At 38.9% G+C, this 23,053-nt stretch overlaps 1 protein-coding gene across 2 annotated transcripts in view; it reads left to right on the forward strand.

The window, feature by feature from the left end:
• The window catches only part of ADAMTSL1 (ADAMTS like 1), a 480,443-nt gene that overhangs the window by 86,919 nt on the left and 370,471 nt on the right, over positions 1–23,053 (forward strand). Inside the window, exon 4 of one of the 2 annotated variants that reach the window (XM_032634986.1) lies at positions 14,962–15,198. In XM_032634986.1, the coding sequence (XP_032490877.1) occupies positions 14,962–15,198 (237 nt within the window). Of the gene's footprint in view, positions 1–14,961; positions 15,199–23,053 lie in introns of those variants that run through there. The other variant, XM_032634985.1, reaches the window with a different exon arrangement.

The raw sequence follows: 23,053 nt of genomic DNA on the forward strand, positions 1-23,053 counted from the left end.
TTTCTGGAAAATTCTCAGGAAATGATTTGCTCTATATAATCCATATTTCTTATTCTGTTGTTCATATTTTCTGTATCTTTGTCTCTCTGTCCTGGATTTTGTATAATTTGTTCAACTCTTTCTTCCATTGAACAGTTCGTCTCCCCTGCTGTGACTAATATGCTTTTTATTCCGCATATCAAATTTCTAATGTCATTTATATTTGTCATTTACTTAAGTTCTATTTGTTTCTTTGTAAAGTATATCTGATTACACTTTTCTTTGGTTATATGTTCACCATTCTTTTTAAAATTTTTTCTTAAGTACATTGTATTTTCTTATTTTGTATCCTGTGTCTAATAATTTAACTATGGTAACTTTCTGTCGGTTTGATTTTCTTGCTTCTATCGTCTCATGTTACCTTGTTTCCTCATATATGTTGTGATATTTCTATGTGCTTTCATGATTGTTGGCATTTAAGAGAGAGTTTCTTGTAGCCTGGATTTACATGTGTACTTTCTAGGAGAATTTACATTTGCTTTTGAGGACGATGATATTGGAATGAGGTGGTGATCAGTACTAACCAAGACCATTTTATTTTATTTTATTTATTGGGGTGTAGTTGCTTTACAATGTTGTGTTAGTTTCTGCTGTACAGAGAACTGAATCAGCTACATGTATACATATATCCCCTCTTTTCTGGATTTCCTTCCCATTTAGGTCACCACAGAGCACTGAGTAGAGTTCCCTGTGCTATACAGTAGCACAGGGAACTCATTAGTATCTCTTTTGTACATAGTAGTGTATATATGTCAACCCCAGTCTCCAAATTCATCCCACCACCACCCTTTCCCCGCTTGGTGCCCATACATTTGTTCTCTATGTCTGTGTCTCTATTTCTGCTTTGCAAATAGGTTCATCTGTACCATTTTTCTAGATTCCACATACATGCATTAATATACGCTATTTGTTTTTCGCTTTCTGACTTACTTCACTCTGTATGACAGTTTCTGGGTCCATCCACATCTCTGCAAATGGCACTGTTTCGTTCCTTTTTATGGCTGAGTAATATTCCATTGTATATATATACCACATCCTCTTTATCCATTCCTCTGTTGATGGACATTTAGGTTGCTTCCATGTCCTGGCTATTGTAAATAGTGCTGCAGTGAACACTGGGGTGCATGTATCTTTTGGAAGTATGGTTTTCTCTGGGTATATGCCCAGTAGTGAGATTGCTGGGTCATATGGTAGTTCTATTTTTAGTTTTTTAAGGAACATCCATACTGTTCTCCACAGTGGCTGTATCAATCTACTTTCCCACCAACAGTGCAAGAGGGTTCCCTTTTCTCCACACCCTCTCCAGCGTTTATTGTGTGTAGATTTTCTGATGATGGCCATTCTGACTGGTGTAAGGTGATACCTCATTGTAGTTTTGATTTGCATTTCTCTAATAATTAGTGATGTTGAGCATCTTTTCATGTGCCTCTTGGCCATCTGTTTGTCTTCTTTGGAGAAATGTCTATTTAGGTCTTCCACCCATTTTTTGATTAGGTTGTTTGTTTTTTTGACAGGGAGTATTCTAATTTCATTCTTTTACATGTAGCTGTCCAGTTTTTCAAGCACCACTTATTGAAGAGGCTGTCTTTTCTCCATTGTATATTCTTGCCTCCTTTGCCATAGACTGAGTGACCATACGTGTGTGGGTTTATCTGTGGGCTTTCTATCCTGTTCCATTGATCTATGTTTCTCATTTTGTGCCAGTACCATACTTTCTTGATTACTGTAGCTTTGTAGTATAGTCTGAAGTCCAGGAGCCTGATTCCTCCAGCTCCGTTTTTCTTTCTCAAGATCATCAAGACCATTTTAAACTAAATTTTCCATTGTCCGTGTTGTGCGAATTGTGTCCTGAACTCTCATGAGTCCCTAGAAAGAGAATTCTAGCCCCACCCTTAACCCATAGCCAAGTTGAGATAGGCAAGTTTCCTTATTATTTCCCTTCATGAAGCTGAGTTGGTTTGGTTTGTTGTTATCAGCCCGTTTTATTTTTTTAAATAAACTTTACAGCAGCTTTAGATTCACAGCAAAACTGATCAGAAAATACGGATCTCTCATGTGCCCCCTGCCCACCACATGCACAGCCTTCCACACTATCAGCATTCCCCGCCAGAGTGGTGTATTTATTTCAATCAGTGAACCTACATTGACACATCATTATCACCTAAAGTCCATACTTTACATTAGAGTTCACTCTTGATGTTGTACATTCTATGGGTTTGGACAAATGTATGACATGTATCCACCATTGTAGTTTTATAGAGAATATGATATTTCCACTGCCCTAAAAATCTTCTGTGCTTTGCCTATTCATTGCTCCCTCCTCCATACCCAGAAACCACTAATATTTTTACTATCTACATTTTTTGGCCCTTTCCAGAAGCTAAGTGTTTTGTTTCTTTTCCTAGTTTACTTTTTCTCTGAGGGTTTTGCTTAGGGTCTTGGCATTATGAGGGGATCTGATCCTCTTCCACATCTTGCAGTCTATACACTTTATCCATTGTCTCCTGCTCTTATAGCCTACTAAAATGGAAAGTTGTAAACCACCAGAAACCAACAGATCCTTTTTGGACATCCATCAATTTCCTCTGTGAATTTATGCTTTCTCAAATTTTTTGTCTCTATGGAAACTTCCTTGCCAGTCCAGTTGTGCATATAACATTTTTTTAAATGTTACTTTTACTTGAATGTAGAATTTTTAGGTGTTCTGTAGTGGGAAGCTTTGTCAAAATATCTGGCTCTATATATTGTTGCATATGGAAGTCCCTTAATTCAATCCTTGACAGATATTTATTTAGCATTGATTTTGTGCCAGGCTGTTACTAGGCCCTTGGTAAACCAAGAATATAATATAGTGTGTTAAGTCCAAGGATGAAGGTATGTATAGGATTCTATGGCATCTCAGAGGGAGCTGCCTCTCTCAGCCTGAGGATAAGAAGTTGTTGTTGTAGAAGGAAACCAGGAAGTGATACTTAAGCTTTAAGGACTCAGCCAGGTGAATACAGGGAGGCCATGTTGGATAATGTAAGCCAGAGCAGCAAAGCACTGAGGGAATGGCAGCTATTCTGATATAAGGTGTGGGGTCGATGGAGAGAAGAGGGGAGATCTGAGGCTATGGAACAGGTAAAGCTAGGTCAGCTCCCTTCGGAAACCTGCTGAGGTATTTGTTGTATTGTCACACCATATAGAAGAGAGAAAGCAGACTGACCCCATAGCAAAACTGAGGACACTCAGGGGGAGAAACAGTTTCAGCGGCCCTTTTCCTTCACTCCTTTTTCTGATTCAGCCTTAAAGGAGACCAAATAAGAAGGGAGGTGACTTCTGTCCAAAACTTATCCTCCAGTTTTGAATTGTCTGTCATTCTGCCTGTAATTCTATCGTTAGATTAAAAGCTTGATTTATGGTCACAATACCTATCTTCCCCCTTTAAATTGTGAGCACCGTGAAGGCAGGTAGAATATCTGACCTTTCACCCTAGCCTAGTGCCTTAGCTAGTGTCTCCGTGTTTTGTGAACGCATGGAAATTAATAGCTATTGGGAGTGATTAATTAGAAAGCATTGTGATTCATCCAAACCTGACTGTAGATAGCTTGAATCAGTTTGCTTTCGTCGTCCCTCTTCCCTAGTACAGCCCACGGAAGGAAATGGAAGTTTTAGGGGAAGAGGAGAGGAAAATCAACTTGGAAGCCAAGGGCTCTTCAGGATGAGACGGGGGCTCAGGGGAAGTGCTTCAGGCTTCAGAGGACAACCTGAAAATACTGGGTTTTAGGGGTCAGGAAATATATTTCTCTAATTCTTTTTTTGGTTTCTTAAAATATGTCCATAGTCCAAGATCAGCAAACTAAGAAGCATAAACAAAGTTGAGTGTTGTCATCCATCAAACTTAGAACCCAATAAATTTAGCACAGGATAGTATTTGATTAGACTCATATGTTAAGACATTCATTTAAGTCCCTTTAATTAAAATTATGTTAAAACAACTAAATAAAGTAGTGCTAGAGGCAGCAAGGCAATGGGGAAGGCAAAGCTGGATGAAACAAGCACTGTCTCAGGCTCCTCTGAAGCCCCCAGGAGCTGTATAATGCTCCCCTCCATGGTGTTGGTAATATTAATAATACCTGACATTTATTGAGTGCTTACTATGTGCCAATACTGATTTAAACGTTGTACTGGTCCTAACTCATTTCTGTCCCATTTGCCTACAGAGCCACCATATGACAGTGCCAGTCCCCTTTATGCCAGGGTGAATATTGAGATCCTTCGGAGGGATAGCCTTTTTGGGGGTTTTTTTAGGAACTGACGCATTTCACTGTGTTCTGAAAAGAGTGCCCAGCTGTCCAATTCATAGCTGCCAATTTGGAAGCTGGTAAGAAAAGCATTAAAGGAGCAGTGATGGACCCATCCTCTCCTGCAGGGTGAAGAGGAGGTTTGGGATGTGAAAAGAGAAGGCAGAGGTATGATTTGTGACAGCACGTAGGTCCTGGGCTCCTAGGAATGGAGAAAATAAAGAAATTTAGAAAGGGAACTGGGGAAAGATAGCAAACAATTTCTAGGTCCCACTTGAGCACAGTAAACGGAAGGGTGGACTCTTTCTCTGGTTATGTAAGGCAAGCTTTTACTCTACCCTACAGCAGACCTATGGGGGAGGGGGTCTCCCTTCTACCCAGGACCACTGCCTGACACCAATTGAGTTGAAACTCCCCACCCTGCTTGTTTTACTTTCTGCTTTGTTCTGATTCCGTGGCTACCCAGTTTTTCTAAGATAATCCCACTTTCAATGATTTCCCTGGTGTTGCCATAAGTATCCTCAAATTTATCAAGCATGAATTCTAACGTTTGCTGTGGAAAGTATTGTCACCATACCCATGATGAAGCTTCCAGCCACTTGAGAATACTTCATTTAAAAGGTCAGTTTATGTCGTAAATCATGAACGTGGGTGTCTGGAATAGGAATTCTGATCTAGAAGTTGGGAAGAGACAAGGGAAGGAAGAGAACGTCATTAAGCTCTTGATCGTTTTATCCATGGTAATCTTACTCTTTCCCCTCACTCCACAGTCTACAAGGAAAGACTCAGCTAATCTTCACTGGTACCATGTACAGTCTGAGGACATCTGATTTCCTCTCTTTGGAAACCTGTCTCTTGCCAGGATGACTTGTATTTGTGGTCAGGGTTAGAATCTACCATCCAAAGAGGAATCTGGCTGAGAGGAGGCACTATTCCATTCCACTGATTGGAGAATAGATGTCTTTCTCCTCTACCCATTGACCTGGAACCTTCTCCAAGCTGGGAAGCAGCTTCACTCCTAATATAAACTTCAGTGAACTGACTGGATAATAATTCAAATAGCAGCCTGATGTCAGCTTTGTAGGAAGTAACTCAGGAACCTTAAATTGCTTGCTTCAAAAAACTTACCTATCGAGTGCCCAGAAGTATTTCAAGGACAGAGGTATTTCAAGAGGTGTTCATGGTACTGTATTACATGCCTCCAAAAAAGAGCATTGATTAGATACAGTGCCAGGAAAACAGACAGCTGTCAGGATTCAGTGACAGCCGAAAAGAAGTTAAGCTTGCAGGCAACACTAGGCAGTTTGTTATAGACAGGGATGGAGAAGAGAAGAGAATACTATGGTCTTCTCTGAATTGTCTAACATGGTACAGGTTTCTCCCCTATCTGAAAGTAGAGAATGCCTATGAAACCTTTTCTAAGTTGAAATGGCATAAAACAAAGAAGCAATTACCTTAGGATGCATCTTGCTAACAGGTGCACAGAATAAATGGAGTTAAAGCACGGGTGCTCATAGACACCGTTCAAATGTAGGCTTGATGCTGAGATGCAGAGTGTAGTTCCTGGGGAAGGAGCTTGGTGGCGCCACTTTCCCTGCTTGGGGTGGGTGTCTAGGCCTGCTGCAAAATAAACACTGAACACCATTTTGCTTTTCACCTCTTTTTGTAAAAGCAAAAATCCTCTTCGGATTTCTTTTGCTTGGCAAAAGCAGGTACTAATGTAAGGTCTTTCGTAAAAGCAAAATGGCGTAAAGCGAACTTTGGAAAAGCAGGGGATTCCTGTATTTATCTTTGAATTGCTCTGGGTGGTATCTTTTTCCAGTTTTCTTTAAGCAGCTGGCGTAAGCGCCGGAAGACAGCTTCAGCCTCCGTATTTGCTCCTTTGTCATATATCAAGCTTTACTACCTTTCCCACTTATAAATAGAAACATAATGAATTTGTTACCCAGCAGGCCCCAGCAGTAGTAACAGCTTAAGTATTTACATGCTAAAATATTTCCCTTATATGAGTCCTTCCTCTAACCTGACTGTCCACCGCAAATATTTTGGTAAATACAGTCTGAAAACAAACAAAAAAACCCTGTAGACTTGAATGCTTTTAAAATGAAATTGTATGCCATGTTCCAGAAAGGATTACAAATTACCACTTCGAATATGTTACTTTGGGGAGAGAGAGAACATTGATTTTAGACAATAATAAAAAACAGTAAAAAGTCAGAAATGCTGATTTAAGAAAAGATACTGCTAAATTGGAGCTAATTCAGAGAAAGGGACTAAAAACAATAAAAGCCCTCAGGGAATGAATATTTTCAAAATGGAGAGAATTTTAAGAGTCTAATATGACAAACAACAACCAGGCCTACAAATCCCTCAAGGGAATTGGATTCCAAAAGTCTGCATTGTTCAAAGGAGAAAAAAGAAACACACTGAAATAAAAGCTACCCAAACGGGGGAGGAAAAAAACGAACTTTTAAAATGAAATGTTTTAAATGTTTTTACTTAGATCAGCTGTCAAATGCCTGGAGACATTAAAAACTAGCCAAGCAGAGCACTTGTTTTCAGATAACAAGCTCTAATGAAGTAAGTAGGGTGGGGTTAATGATTTATTGTGTGATATATTTTGAGTCTCTTATGTCTGGACCTGGATAAACACATTTGGACTGGTTTAGAGCTCTTTAATATACCTGTAACCAGCATTCACTTAGTGGGCCCAGAGTAGGGCACACCCAAAGCTTGAATAAACTTAAGAGTTCCATATTATTTTACAGGACCACAAATCTGTAAAGATGTTATTTTATAGGGCCCGACCCTGATCCATAGTAAGGCGTTAAAATGGTTAATGATTCATTTTCATAGGCACTTACTTTCCAGAAGTATTGATGCTTTGGAAGGAAAATAAAGAAAATCTGTAAATCTTTTATACCAGGAAGAAAAAGGAACAAAACAAAGGACTCTTAAATATGTCTTATATATTATACATGAAAATATAGTGTCCCAAGAAAGTCTGTTGGTATTTTCAAATAGGAGGAAGAATGAGACAAGAGTGACCTTTACCTGCGGTGACACCACCTTCTTCCAAAATCGACCCCATTTTCTGTTCTTTGCACTGATAGCGATGTGTTTGAGATTTAAATATTATGTTCTTGAAATATAATAGAACTGTCTCCATATAGACTCTAGACAGGGCAGGGACTGTGTTTAATTTCATTTTTTATAGCAGCTAGCAGTCTTGCACAAATAAATGCTTTTGATGATGTTGATGTTAGTATAAGCAGGTGGCCAAAATTCGGGTATAAAGCTTGATACCTTAACATTAGTGCTTTATAGTGCATGCATATAACAGTGAATGTTATATAAAATTTACAACTATTTATGGAATAATTATTTCAGCACATTTTATGTTTCTTAATATTGCCCTATTAAATTTGTTTACATGCTGGAAGAACCATCAATCTGCCTATTCAGAAAGTAGGCAAGGATCCCTACTCAGTTTCCCTAGTATCTGAAATAAAAAGTATTCTTGTCAATCTGTATTTCAAAAAAAGAAGAAAAAATAGATATTTCATCAAGATTTTCTAAGATTCCTTGATTAGGAAACTATCAAGATTTAGATTCCCTGCAAGATTTTAAGAATAGGAGTTTCTACAATGAAAGACATGACTTCTGTTTTATGTATTTGATGTGTTAGTCATTCATTCTCAAAAAAATTTCTTTTGCGTACTGGTATATAATAGCTTGCGAGCCAAACAGTCAAAGATCCCCATCCTCCTGGAGCTTATACTTTAGTGGAAGGACACAGACAAAAAATAAGCATAATAAATAAGTAAATTATGCGGTGTACTTGAAGGTCATTAAGTGTGAAGGAAAAAAGGAAAACTTGAGAGGATAAAAAGGAATCAGTAGTGGGAATTGCAATTTTGCACAGAAAAGTCAAGGTAGGTCTCATTGGGAAGGTGATATTTGAGCAAGACTTGATAGAGGTTGAGGTTAATTAGCCGCCTGAAATCTGGGCAAAGAGAATTCTAGGCAGAAGGGATGGATAACGCATGTGTCCTAAAGTAAGTGTATTCCTGGAGTGTTCAAGGTGTAGTGGGAATCCAGTGTGGCTGGAGCCAAGGGCATAAGGAAGACAGAAGGAGGTGATGGGGCCACGTCTTGACCTCTGTCTGTGATGAGGGTTTTGGCTTTTAATCTGAGTGAAGTGAGGAGCCACGGCAGAGTTGTAGCTGAAATGTGACACAATCTGCTTTCTGCTTTAATAAGGTCATTCTGGCTGCTCTGACAGAAGTCTCTTGGAAAGCAAAGGTAGAAGAAGGAAGATCAGTTAGGAGACTATTGTAATAATGCAGGCAAGACATGATGGTGGCTTGGCCGAGTTTGTGGTCAGATTCTGTATAATTTTATGTATAGAACCAGCATTTCCTGATGGATTGGATGTGAAAGTCAAGGATCATTCCAAGGCAGTGGTTCTCAAAGTGTGGTCACCAAACCAGCAATAGCAGCATCACTGGGGAACCTGTTAAAAATGCAAATTCCTTTACCCCCCGCCTCCAAATCTACTGAATCAGAAACTCTGGAGTAGAGGTCCCCAAACTTTTTGGCACCAGGGACCAGTTCCGTGGAAGACAATTTTTCCGTGGGGGTTGGGGGGCAGAGGGATATGGTTCAGGCTGTAATGCGAGTGATGGGGAATGGCAGATGAAGCTTCGCCCACTCACCCACTACTCACCTCCTGCTGTGCGGCACGTTTCCCCTGCTCTGGAGGATGGAGCCCTAATAATCTGGTATTTTGATCAAGCCCTCCGGGTGATTCTGATGCACACTCAAGTATAAGAACCGCTGCTTTAAGATTTGGGGCCTGAAAAGGATGGAATTGGCATTGACTGGGATGGTAAAGGCTTCAGAGGAAACAAATTCTGGGGGGCGGAAAGAGGGGATTGGGAATTCAAGTTTGGACATGATGAGTTTGTGATATCTTAGACATCCAGATGGTGAGGAAGCAGTTGTATATATGACTGGAGTTCAGGAGAAGGGAGTCTGAGTTGGAAATAGAAATTGAAACATTAATTATGTTTCTGAGAACAAAATATCGTATTAGATTGGATTGCATCAGTGGATAATTACTGTTTAGTAGTCTCAGCTCAACTTCAAATAAAAGAGGCAGAAAGCCAAGTAGTAAAGCCAAAATATATAAAAGGTGTCTACTTATGTGCTGAGATTTGAGAACTTGAGGGTGCATTTTCTTCAGAGCTTCCATCTACTTATTCTGCAGAAATCTTTTATGGTAATCTTTTTCCATTTTACCATCAGACCATTGAGGGTTCCTAATATTCTGAGGGTAAAACTTAGCACTAATAAAATTTTCTAAAGTCATCAAGTAGCTGATAAATTTCCTTATATGTTTTCATCATGGAGTCGCAATCTCAAATTTCTGGAGGATAGACTGGACACCTTATTAAGCAATTATAGTTTTGTTTTCTTGCACAGTAATTTTTATGGAGGGTGAGTGATTTAGGACAGGATGGAGGGGAGACACGGAATTTGGAGGAACAGTTACGAGATAGGGAAATGCAGTGAGAAGGATAGATTTCTTCAGTTACTGCAGTCCAAGTGGTCACCTAAATACAATTTCCAGTATTTTCTTGATACTATCAGGTATTAATATTGACTTTATAAATAAGACCAAAGAATCAGAATATGGCATCTCTACCATGGCACTCATATAATAATTTCATTGAAACGGCAAAATTAGGAGAAAAGGCCAACCACCGAATACTTAAGGATAGAGGTAGAGCAGAAGGGTATCCCTCAGGAAGGAAAATGTCATCTTGAAAAAGAGAAAAAGTTACGTTTCTCCTGACCCTGAATCTGTATTTTTTCAGAACCATTTTAAAAGCCTTTCTGATGCTACCACCCTTAGCTGCTGAGATTATAATCTTCTACGTTTCACCCAGTGAGTAAACTCTGGGAAGCTTGACCCTCTTTTGTCCCACAATGTAATCTGATCCACCTGTCATCATCAGGGGACATCTGGGATCCATCTTATCTTTCCCACTGGCTAGTTAATTAACCAGAAAATGTTTTGAATTGGATTCATTTATGGCAGAACTCCACGGACTTTACGAATTATAATGGGAGTACATTAAAGGTCAGCTTTTATTTTTGTGCTTTTAAAGAAGAACACTCTGACATGGTTAGGATTGAGTGCTTTAAAATTGGAGAGAAAAAGTATTATACTGTATTAAATGGCTAAATGCAGTAATTCATGGGATCATCTGACTATGTTAAATAAAATATTTTTTTTTCAGAGTGAGGAAGCCCTAGCTCAGTAGCCTGACACACAGTTGTCAATCCTCAGGCATTACAGTTAGTTGGAAATAGACAGAAGGCCAAGAAATGCATTCCTTTGCTCTCTCTTGCTCTGTTTCTACTGGACAGTGTTTCTGGCTGAAAGCTGGGGGTCTTTAGTCCAGAGCATCTTTCCCACACCATTATTTTTTGCCAGGTTCTTGGTGGGGGATGTGTCTAGTTCAGATAGCTATGAGAATTTTCAGCAATTTCATTTGTCTTCATCATTAGTACCTATGAGATATTTCAAAAATGATGCCCAGGATAGGATGTTAAATATTTTTCAAAGCAGTTAGGTTTATCAGTTTCTAAATCTAACTTTTTAGGAGGATCAAGAACTGTAGTGGTTTCATGCATCAAATTATAATTCAAAACTAAAAACTTTGTACATAATGAATCTGTATACAAGTAAGAGTTATTGTAATTATTTTTCTGATACTTGTGGGACAAGAAACTATGATGACTTTGCTTGAGTTTCCACTCCTGCAGCTGGGTGATTCCAGATGCATCAGGAGTTCAGTGAGTGTCTTGAACTATGCTTGAGATGTTTTGGGTTCAACAAAAGAAGCGTTTGCCAAATCCTTCTTCCCTTAATTTTTAAACATGTGTATTTCAAGGGAAATTTGATTCATATGTTTCTGATTCATTTACACCTAAATCATGAAAATGTTATTTTATAAGAGCGATTTGATGTCCAAGAAGCTTTCTGAACCTGTTTTATAAGCCTTCTTGTCATTTTTCTTAAAACAGGAAGTTGCATTTTGCCAAGTACAAATAAACTCAAACATTAAGAAGGTTCAAGTTCAGTTTCCAACTCTGAACTCCAGGTTTTAAGTGCATTCTCAATGTAGCAAAATATATATTCCCACCCCTGCAGAAGTAGGGGCAGGAGGAAAGACCATAGTGATAAAAGTGAGTAAAGGTGTTCGCAAGCATTATTATTCTCAGAGACATTTCTCCGGTTGTGAAAGTTTATAAAAACCTATAGCAGGTGTTCTCAGGGCTAGTAGATATAGGTGAATGGCAAACAGGAACATCTGTCTGCCTGTTGATTCTCTGTGATGTGTTTAGATATGTCTACTTTTTTGTCACTGAAAAGAAACCCAAAAAGTCTTAATAGTGTAGCTTCACTTTTTAGTAATTTTACTTTTGACTGACTTTCAGTCTTATTTATTTTAGTAAAGGTGGGAAGACTCAACACATTTTGTTGAACAGCGGGGACTCATAAGAGATTCTGTAGGAGTTTTATGTCTGTACTAAGATGATGTAACATCAGTTTTAAAATGTAATTGACACTCCTTTCTTGCAATTGGATAAATACAGAAAAGTATTTCAGGTTCATACTCAGAGGTCTCTTAATTATATATTATCCTTCTTACTTAATGCAGAGGTGATTCAACCTGACCCTGAAATTCCCTTGTAGCTGATTCACTTTTATTTATAGAAAAAGAAGGTAAAAGTAATTGAGGGAAGTTTGGGACCATTCTAAACAGTCTGCTCAGTATTCTGCTTTATTGAGTCCACTTCAGTATTTCTTCTGTACTACTGAGTAATCAGCTGACTCTTGGAATGCCAGGTATTATGCAACTGAAAATACTTTATTTAAAAATTATTAATTAAACTATCAGTTCAACTGTGGAAGCCCCCATGCAGCGGCCACCAGGGAAACATGTTAATCATATAAAGCTGGTTTTATTAAACTTGCTAAACAAGGGGAAGAAGCACCGTGACAGCCTGTAGTTTCTCAGATGGGGGAATTTAGGGAAGAAGACTTGCAGAGTTTGGGGCTGTAGTTAATCACAGGGTTATTTCGGGACAGAAGCTAGTAAATGAGGTCTAGTTGGAGAGTGGTAGGATTTGTAAACTGCGCAAGTTGTGGTCTTGCCTTTGGAACATAAGTTCATGAATAATTAACATTAAGTTTGTTTGTGTTCTTATCTTGGAACACATCATCTGAAAGGAGATGGGGTTAAACATCTGAGTTCAGATAGTTTGTGTTGCATCATACAATTTACCTGTTTTGTGATTTATAGCATAGGTTTGCAGATTGTGAGTTTTATTTTATTTCTTATAACAAACAACTAACTATCACAACAAAGTGGAACACACACTTATTGACTGGTTTAATGATCTTTAAATTTTTTTCAGACAGTATTCAAAATCACTTAAGCCTTGTTGGGTACCCATGTATACTTTATTTATTTAAAGAATAAATAAAATTTATTCTTTTCCTTTAGTATTACATTTTATTCACTCTGAGACCATATATGATACTAACAATAAAATGCCTTTCAGAATTTATATTGTTTTTTGTTTTTGTTTTTTGCGGTATGCGGGCCTCTCACTGTTGTGGCCTCTCCCGTTGCGGAGCACAGCCTGCGGACCCTCAGGCTCAGCAGCCATAGGCTCACGGGCCCAGCCGCTTTGCGGCGTGTGGGATCCTCCCGGACCGGGGCACGAACCCGCGTCCCCTGCACCGGCAGATGAACTCTCAACCACTGTGCCACCAGGGAAGCCCGAGAATTTATATTGTATTTTGAGCTAGTTTAACTTCAACTGAAATAAGTAATTGTTTACACCCATTTTGCCTAGGAAGAATTAATGCTTTCTGAAATATTAAAGGCTTGTTATATGCTACTTAATAGTAACACTGAAATTTGAGGAAAGAGTCAGGATTTCATTTTATAAAATAGCATAATGTTATTCTCTCAATGTTTATTTAAATGTAAATAGATTTTCAGAAGAAGAAACATTGTAAAAGAGAACTCTTAAAAGTGATAATGTAGTAATCAGGAACTGCTAAAAGGCTACATGAAAATGCATTATTTAAGATTAAAAATTTTAATGAAAGTCTTCCCTGTCATTAATACCCATCCTTGTAGATGGATATTCTACAATCTTCCATAATAAATCCTAATCTGAATGCATGTACAATAAAATAGACCTACTTATCAAACAGCTTCTCCGAGGGAGAGGTGATATTTGTCTTTTTTAAATTAAATCATAATTGTTTTCACTACAGTTTATCATTTATTAGATAATAGCCATGGTTAGTTATGGTCTTACATTTTAAAATTCCATTTATAAAATATACATGTAGGGCTTCCCTGGTGGTGCAGTGGTTCAGAGTCCGCCTGCCGATGCAGGGGACACGGGTTCATGCCCCAGTCCGGGAAGATCCCACATGCCGCGGAGCGGCTGGGCCTGTGAGCCATGGCCGCTGAGCCTGCGCGTCCGGAGCCTGTGCTCCGCAATGGGAGAGGCCACGGCAGAGAGAGGCCCGCGTACAGCAATGTGTATATATATATATATATATATATATATATATATATATATATATACACACACACACACACGTAAAACATTCTTGTTTTCTGCTGGTCTCATACAGTGTGATTTCAAATTCAAATTCAGAGACTTTCCTAATTCTCCAACAACACTTTCTCTTCAGTGGCTTCATTAAATAATCACAATAATAGCTACCATGTACTGTCTTCCTTGTGCCAGTACATGGCCAACAAAAGCTCATGAAATTCTGACTATGACCTTGAGAGCTGAGTATTATCATTGCCTCTGTTCTAAACACAAGGAAACGTAGGCCCATAGAGACCCACCATATTGCATCCAACTCCCATCTGAGGAGGGAGTCCAAGACATTCAGCCATGCTGCCTGAAGCCAAAGAAATTCAGGTGTAAGTGCTGTTTTCTCTATTTTGGTCTCCCTGTTTAATTCTGGATACTGTGTAACCTAAGTATACTGCTTTAGAAAAAAACTCACAAACAACCCCACAAAAAAATTTTGAACAAAATCATCATAACTTCTTGCTCCTAGTTGCTAAAATAACATTTTGTCATAGCTTTTGGTATCAGAACTGAAAATGACAGTGATACTTTTAACTAACCCTGTGACTATACTCAGTTCTACTTAAATTACAAGGAAACAAAAATATTACAATGTGGAGGAACTCCATGGACAAATAAACGTCTTTGAGAAAATATATTTCAAGGTGGTTACTTTCCCAACTAGTATCCATCAGATCTATTTCAAGTTGGTTTCTTTCCCATTTCACTTCTATCAGAAAATATATTTCAAGGTGATGGCTTTTCTCAAATCTCTACCTTCTGAGGGCCAAATAATCATATAACCTTTCAGATGCTATGGGAGGGTCCATCTGTAACGACAGAACATTTGCTTTGTTTCCTAAGACCTGGAGCACATAGCTGCTCTAGTTTTCTGTTTGAGGCTGTTCTCCTAACCTGTGCTTCTCCCTTCCCTCTTTTTCTTCTCCAGGACTGCCCACCAGAAGCAGGTGATTTCCGAGCGCAGCAGTGCTCAGCTCATAATGATGTCAAGCACCATGGCCAGTTTTATGAATGGCTTCCTGTGTCTAACGACCCCGACAACCCATGTTCCCTCAAGTGCCAGGCCAAAGGAACAGCCCTAGTTGTTGAACTTGCACCTAAAGTTTTAGATGGGACTCGCTGCTACACAGAATCTTTGGATATGTGCATCAGTGGTTTGTGCCAAGTAAGTGCTGGCTTCTTTTCATTCTATTTTTCCAGAGGGTTTTGTGTCAGTAGCTGTTGTGTAGTCCTGCTATCTGAATCAGTGTTACTTTTTCTGGAGTTTACAAATGACCTATTTGAAAATTGAGGTTCAGCTTCAGTTAAAGCTACAAGAGCTGTATTATGTGTTAAGGAAAAGTGGACTAGAGTTTCTTCTTCCTTTGAGTCTCACTTCAATATAGAAGAACCAAAATTCTTCAACATTGTGTATCACTTTTGTACTAGGCTCTGAAATTACCTCTACCTTGGTTGTCCCTGAAATAATGTGGGATGTGTGTGTGTGTTTATCTGTATTCAGAGGCATCAACTTTCATTTACTTAGAGCTTCATCATCGCTCAGGTGAGACTGGCTCTAAAATCTCCACATACACTGTACGAGAACTTGTTGCTTCTCTATCTACAGTTATGCTGAAAATTTAGACTAATTGTAGGAAAAGCCATGGCAGTGTCAACTAGGTCGAATTCAGCCAGATAAATCTTTAACAGGGAGAGGCAAAGAGATTTGATTTCTGGTATCAATTTTTCAATGTCTACTTTAGGTGGGGAGTTAGTAAGGTGAGGGAGAGTTCATATGTTTGCCATCTTGAGTTCAAAGTCTAGACTTTGGATTAGGATGACCTGCCTAGTTTTTGGAGCAAGCAGTTGCTACAGTTTCCTGTGTGCTATACTTGACGATTATACTTTTAAATTTCACGTAGTAGACAATTTGAGAATCTTTGCCTCTCCCAAGAAGACGTTGGTTGAAATTTTTCTCTCTTCAGAATTTCTGATATCACAACTAGCCATATAAGAATAAACCTAAAATGTCTTTCAGTAGTTTGTTGTTTCAAATTCACATGTCTATTTGAAAGCTAAATCTGTTTTCAGATGTAAAAGGAATAGCTGTAGTGTGAACTACAAGAGGTATGAGACGTCCTACAAGGTTCTGTGTAGATGAGAGAGAGACAGACATACTAAACCTTCATGAGGTCTAGAGTCATGAGACAAATAAGTTGTGACAAGTCCAAGCACTTCTTGGCTAGGAGGATGGAGTGATGTTTACATATCAGTAACTATTTTACTATTTTAAAGCTAGGAAAGGCCTAAGAGGTGATCTAATCAACATCCTAAAAAGCAGTATATTTGAACCGTTTGTGATACTTGGTATTTGCTTCCTTCTCTAGAACTCTCAGTGGTGTTGAGATGTAATTATGGAATCTACAAAAGCTATGGGAATGACAGAGAATTATAAAGCAAATATATACAAAAAGGGACTATGTTGTAGGGAATGGCAAATAAACACAATAATAATTTCTTATGTATGTGTAGTGTTTGAACAAAGAAAGACAGGGGCTTCCCTGGTGGCGCAGTGGTTGAGCGTCCGCCTGCCGATGCAGGGGACACGGGTTTGTGCCCGGGTCCGGGAAGGTCCCACATGCCGCGGAGCGGCTGGGTCCGTGAGCCATGGCCGCTGAGCCTGCGCGTCCGGAGCCTGTGCTCCGCCACGGGAGAGGCCACAACAGTGAGAGGCCCGCGTACCGCAAAAAAAAAAAAGATTTCCATTTTGTAAATGAGAAAAAACGAGGGACCAGAAAAGTTGTGTGATTTTCTGAAAGTTATATGGTTGGTCATGGAAGAAATGGGATTAAATTTCAGGTTCCCTGATATCTAGTCCAGAGTCGTGGGTACTATATTATACTGATGAATGAACCAAAATAAACAAGATTGACCTGCAAACTAGGTTTCATTTGTTTCTGCTGCATGGGAATTCAATGTGGCCTCTTTTTTTCCTAAACTAACCCCGCCAAATGGCTTCATGTACCTTGACGACTGAAGCAAGAATAATCATGCCTCCTCAACTTAGATTCTTATAAGTGTGACCTGTTAGATTTGGGGACAAATGTAAATTAGAGGATATCTGAATAGAGTGGTGACGTACACAGAAATTGTAATTAGTTATTATTCTTTTCTTCATTTATTTGTCTCGTTAGAGGCAATAGTAAGGTAAAGGCATGGAAGAGTTCAGATTGCATTTAGATTCTAACAAGTAGTTTGGCCAGAGAGCAGGATGCCCCCCAGGTACTCAGTAAGGAGAGAGAGAGATATTTTGGGAGAAAACCGTGGTGTCTTGAAATGGCAGACAAGACCGTGATCAGCAGTGCGTGGCCAAGAAAGAGTTTTAGTGGAGAATAGACATAACCCTAGCTCTGCTTTAGAAAGATGAATATAGCTGCAGTTACAGGATGCTTGAAGTGGAGTGAGGACCACTTTCAGGACCCTGGAGGCAAAGAGACCAGCTGAAAAGGAGGCTCTTAGAGCAGCCAAAGTGAGGAGAAGCATGAACCTTGGGCCAGGCCAGTGACAGCGGGAACAGAAAGGAAACAATGTCTAAAACCAAGAAGGAGTTTTCATTTTGACTATAACCAGAGCAGGGGAATAGTTGTTAAAAAAAAAAAAAAAAAAAAAAAATCAAATCACTCATGCTTAGGGAATCAAAAACTACCACTTAATACGAATTTGTAAGTGATATCATTTTTAGATTCTTGCTACCATTACCGTAATGGCCTTTTTTTATGATTAAAAACGACTTGACTTTTAAAAAGGAGGGAAGGAGCAGAAAGAGAGCAATGTGAGAAAGACAGCAAGGTGAGAGAGGAATATGATAGAAGTTTTCCCAAATGGATAACAATCCTGAAGATTTACTTGGCTTTGCCAATAATACGTTTGACATGATCAAAACAATTAAAAAATTTTTCTTATCCACAAAAAGATGATAGCGGAATAACGATGGAATACTTAAATGCAGTATATACTTTTTCAGAAGAACAAGAGTGAGGTTAGTCAACAAAAGAAAAGCACTCACTGCTACCCTGAAAGAGTGGACATACGTGAATTCCATCCTACTTAGAAAAAAGTTCCTTTATTTAGGTTGCATCTGTATATCGGTGATTAGCATTTGTGGTCTTTGGTAAGAAACATTAAGAAGTCATATGTTCATAATCTTAAAAACACTGTCAAAAATCTTAACGCTAGCTTAAATGTACAGTTTTTATAAAGAGCTTCTCCTGGCTTCCTGAAAAAAGTCATCTCCTCTGCCCCATTTTCCCTTCTCTTCCATTTCTACCCCATTTTGGGGGAATTCTCAGCTCTTTTACTGGCTTCATTGTTGTCTTATTATCACATTTGTTGGTAAGCTGCTTCAAATAATTTTGATGATAGACAGATATAAATTATAAACTGTAGAGATGCAAATGTCTAGCTTTGGACATAGTCTTACCTTGATAGGACATGGCGGCATAACTAAGAGATTTGTCATTTTTAAATACCAGTTATTTCAGTTATGCCTGTTTAATACTCAACTAAAATCCACTTCCTCAAAGCCATCTGAGGCTTTAACGCTTAAATAAAATTATGGAGACTTTGACTTCTAGAGTCAAAAAGGTACCTTAGCGATTTACAACTATAACTATTTCACAGAGGAGGGAACTGGAACCTGCTGACAGTTCCAAAAGTCGTAAATGTGGGGGTTATCTATAGTGAATTTGCTTCAGGAAAATTCTAGGATCATTGCTGCTTATAAGAGATACCTTATTCAGTAATATTAGGCGTCGTATTAGACACTATATTCACTGTAACAGTAGTAGTAATAATAATAATAAAATATCCTCCATTTTTTAGTAACTACCATATCTAGGCACTTTACGTATATTTCTAAAAATATTTACAACTCTGCATATTAGGTGTCATTATCCTCATGTCACAGATGAAGGCCTGAGGCTCAGGTATATTATAGGACTCGCTCACAAGTACCCAGCTCTGACTCCAAAGCCCCTATTCTTCCTGGTGAGGCTGGCCGGACAGAGGCAGTGTGATGTTGAGTACTGGTCCCCAAACTTGACTGCCCTCCAGAATCCCTTGGAGAGCTCTTAAAAGATAGGGCTCTTAGGCCCATCCTCCAGAAATTCAGGTTTATCCATTTGATGTTTTTCAGACACTCTCCCTGTGACCCTAGTGTTTGGCCAGATTTATGAACCACTCGCCAATTAGAAAGCAGGTAGCATTTAAAGTCACAAGATACAGATTACAATCTGGATTTTCTTTGATGACCTGTGTAATCTTGATCGTTGCTTACCCTTCCTAAATTCTATTTTTACTCTGCAAAATAAGATTATCTCGCAGACTTCAGAGCACCAAGTGAGATCATTCATGTGAAATGCTTAATAAACTGTCAAGTGCTGTGGAAAAGTAGAGTACCCTGAACATTTTGAATTGCAAAATATATTAATGTAGTGGTTCCCTGTGTGGAACTTCATAACCCTGTAACAATTCGAAAAAGTTTATAGAATGAGACGAAGTAACCTACTTCTTATTACGCTAAGAACATTCAAAAAGAAAAGGAGACCTTCTGACATGTACTTTCACCATCGTTTCGTAAATGAAGTTTTAATAACAAGAAAGCTGATTTCAGAATGAAGGACAAACCTTTAAATTGAATATTGTTTGCCTTATGAGAAAGTTACTACCCTGTACTTATTTTTCATTCTTTCTCCAGAGCACAGAAATTGTTACTAAGAGTGAAAGCACTACCTTTGAGATCATCTTGTCCAGCCCTGAGAAATATTGCTGTGCTAGGTTATGCAATTTTCCCAGGATCTTCCAGCTAGTTAATGGCAGACTAGAGGTCAGAGAATGTCACTGTTTATCAGCATTTTTTAACTATGCCCCCTGTGTTATTTCTTCAGCCTCTCCCACAGGCCAAAACCTTGTCCAGCTTTAATTCTGTCATTTACACATAGAGACAGTAGGTTTAGTGAATGTCTTTTCAAACCACATCCTCCCCTTGACATCCCCACTAGAATCTGAGCATTGTCCCCAAGAGGTAGCTGTGTTGATGTGTCTCCCCACCTTACATCTCAGACTGAGAGACACTGGGATTTTTCTTTGCTCTAGATCATTCTAGATGAAGTTGGGGATAAAGCAGAGCCAGGAAGGCAATTTGTCATCCATGAAGAGTTAAGAGCGAATGCTCTGGAGTCATAATGCCTGCGTTTGAATCTAAGCTCCACCACTCATTAATGTCTGACTTTGAGCAAGTTCTTGAGGCTCAGTTTCCCTATCTGCAAAATGAGGATAATATCTGGAACTAACTGATAGGATTGCCGTGAGGGTTAAGTGATCAACTGCATTGAAGTGCTTACTGTGAGCTTGATCAGTACTAGCTTGTGGTAGGAGTAGTACTGAGATTATTTCTTTGACTTTTCCCTCTTTATGGCCTTTTCTGAACACATGGTTTAAAGTGGTTATACATGCTAAAGGGGATCCTGACTTCCCAGCGAATGAACAGACCTTCTGTTAATTTCCTATTGCACCGTTCTTTGCTAATAACTCCATGCTGCACCATTATCAACTCCTGATCCAAGGCAGTGAATTGCGTCCTGTACAGAGTTAATGAGCCATTGCAAATAGGATCAGCTCTATTAGTGCCGCTGTTATTCATTTATTTTCATTATCCAAATTACCCCATTTATATTTGTTGTAAAGCACAAAGCCTGTTTCTGTTTTAAATATAAAAAAAGAGTAGCATAAATTTACAGATAGAACATGTGCTGCTGTTAAAAATAATTTTGAGGTTATTTTGAAGTCAAATACAGAAAAGTGTGTTTTATTTTCATAATTAATGAAATTCATCGGTTGTTACCTAACACACATACATCAAAAGACAAAGTGCAATTATAAGCCAGCTCTTTTTTAATGAATCTGCATATCTATATTACTGCACAGTGCTGTGTCAGAAAACAAGGCGTTTCGAAAATGAAAAGGTGAATTCCTTTCCAGTAATGCCTTATATAATGTTGCTGTAAAATGAATAATACAATAAAGAAATAAGCAATAAATTGGATCATGGAGTTTTGAGATTTATACTGTGGTGACACTAAAATGAACCACAGCTCTAACAAAGAAGTTCTTTACGTTTTTAATAATTCCTATGGTGAGTAGTTTGAAATGAATTGAATGGAATGCTTATTTCTCCATCTCTGTCTGTGACCTAAGTCACTACTATCAAATGTCTACCAGGTATTCTAAAGGTGGTGATGTCAGAAACATGGACTTGGCGGGTTTTCCCTCTGTGTTTTGTAATCTAATTCCACATGGAAGCGTGGCGTTGCTTCGGAGATTTAATGCATCATCTTTCTTTTTCTCCCCTTTGCGTGACACAGTAAAGATGAAATGAGCTGCTTTACTGCCTACTAGTTGAATTTTAACAAATTACTTAGTTTCTGAACATTGTTTATCTGTTCTCCCGATAATCTGGTGGGTACTGAGCTTACAGAGTTAAATATCATCCCTCAGGAATAGTACCTTTGTAGGGCTATTGTGAAAAATTCAGTTTGTTCGTTTGTTTAATAAATATTTGCTTAAGAATTAGCAGTGTGCTAGATCCTGGAAATACATGAATGGACAGGAAAAAAACACAGTCCCTGCCCTCCCTGAACTGGCACTCTAAGGGGAGATGAGCCAAGTGTAAAGGAAAGTATACTATTACCCCTATACTGTATTCACCTAACTGTGAACAGGAGTTTACAGTGAAAACAAGAGTTTCCTTTCTAAAATACAGATGTGACTTTATTTCTTATCTGCTTGAATCATTTCAATTGCATTCTATCACCATCAGGATAAAGAAAGCCCAAATTTCTTTACATGGTAGCTTTCTTTACTGGGTGGCTTGAAACAAGAGCAAGTTGTTCTCCCACAATTCTAGAGACCAAAAGTCCAAAATCAATGTATCATCAGAGTGATGCTTCCTCTGAGGCTCTGAGTATAATCTCTCTTTGCCTCTTCGTAACTTCTAGTGGTGGCTGTCAATCTATGCCTACATGTTCACGTGGCCTCCTCCCCTCTGGGTCTGTGTATGTCTCTGTCTTTACATGGCATTTTTCTCCCGACGTCCCTGTTTTCTCTTCTTATAAGGACACCAGTGATATTGGCTTCTGGCCAGTTCTAATTGAGTATGACCTCATCTTTTGGTTTTTTTTATTTATTTATTTTTGGCTGCATTGGGTCTTCATTGCTACACACAGGCTTTCTTTAGTTGCGTCGAGCAGGAGCTACTCTTTGTCGTAGTGTGTGGGCTTCTCATTGTGGTGGCTTCTCTTGTTGCAGAGCACAGGCTCTAGGAGCACAGACTTCAGTAGTTGTGGCACATGGGCTCAGTAGTTGTGGCTCTAGAGCACAGGCTCAGTAGTTGTGGTGCATGGGCTTAGCTGCTCCGTGGCATGTGGGATCTTCCAGAACCAGGGCTCGAATCTGCCTGCCAGTGCTCGTGTCCCCTGCATTTGGCAAGCAGATTCTTAACCACTGCGCCACCAGGGAAGCCCGAGTATGACCTCATCTAAACTTGATTATATCTACAAAGATCTATTTCCAAATAAGATCACACTCACAGGCACTGGGGGTTATAACTTCAACATATCTTTTTTGGGGGACACACTGCAACCCACAACAGCACACATCCCAGTTTATTTGTACATAGTACATATTCATATATGCATATACATACATACATACATGTCCATATATACATATAATTTTGAATAGTTTGTAGGAGCCAGAGTGGGAGAAATTTAGACTGTCATAAGTAGAAGGAATATTTGACCAAACATGGAATCAAGAAATGCTCAGAGGAAGAGATAGCTGGAAAGACCTAACTAGCGCCTAGAATTGAAGAAGGAGAGTGAAGAAATAAAGGGCTAGAGAGGATGTCAGGACCTGTGTCATGAGGAGCTACATAAGCTATATTAAGAAGCTTGGGGTTTGTAATATTGAGAGACAAAGAGTGC

This window comes from Phocoena sinus, chromosome 6 (assembly GCF_008692025.1).
Source record: "Phocoena sinus isolate mPhoSin1 chromosome 6, mPhoSin1.pri, whole genome shotgun sequence".
NCBI classification, from domain to species: Eukaryota; Metazoa; Chordata; class Mammalia; order Artiodactyla; family Phocoenidae; genus Phocoena; species Phocoena sinus.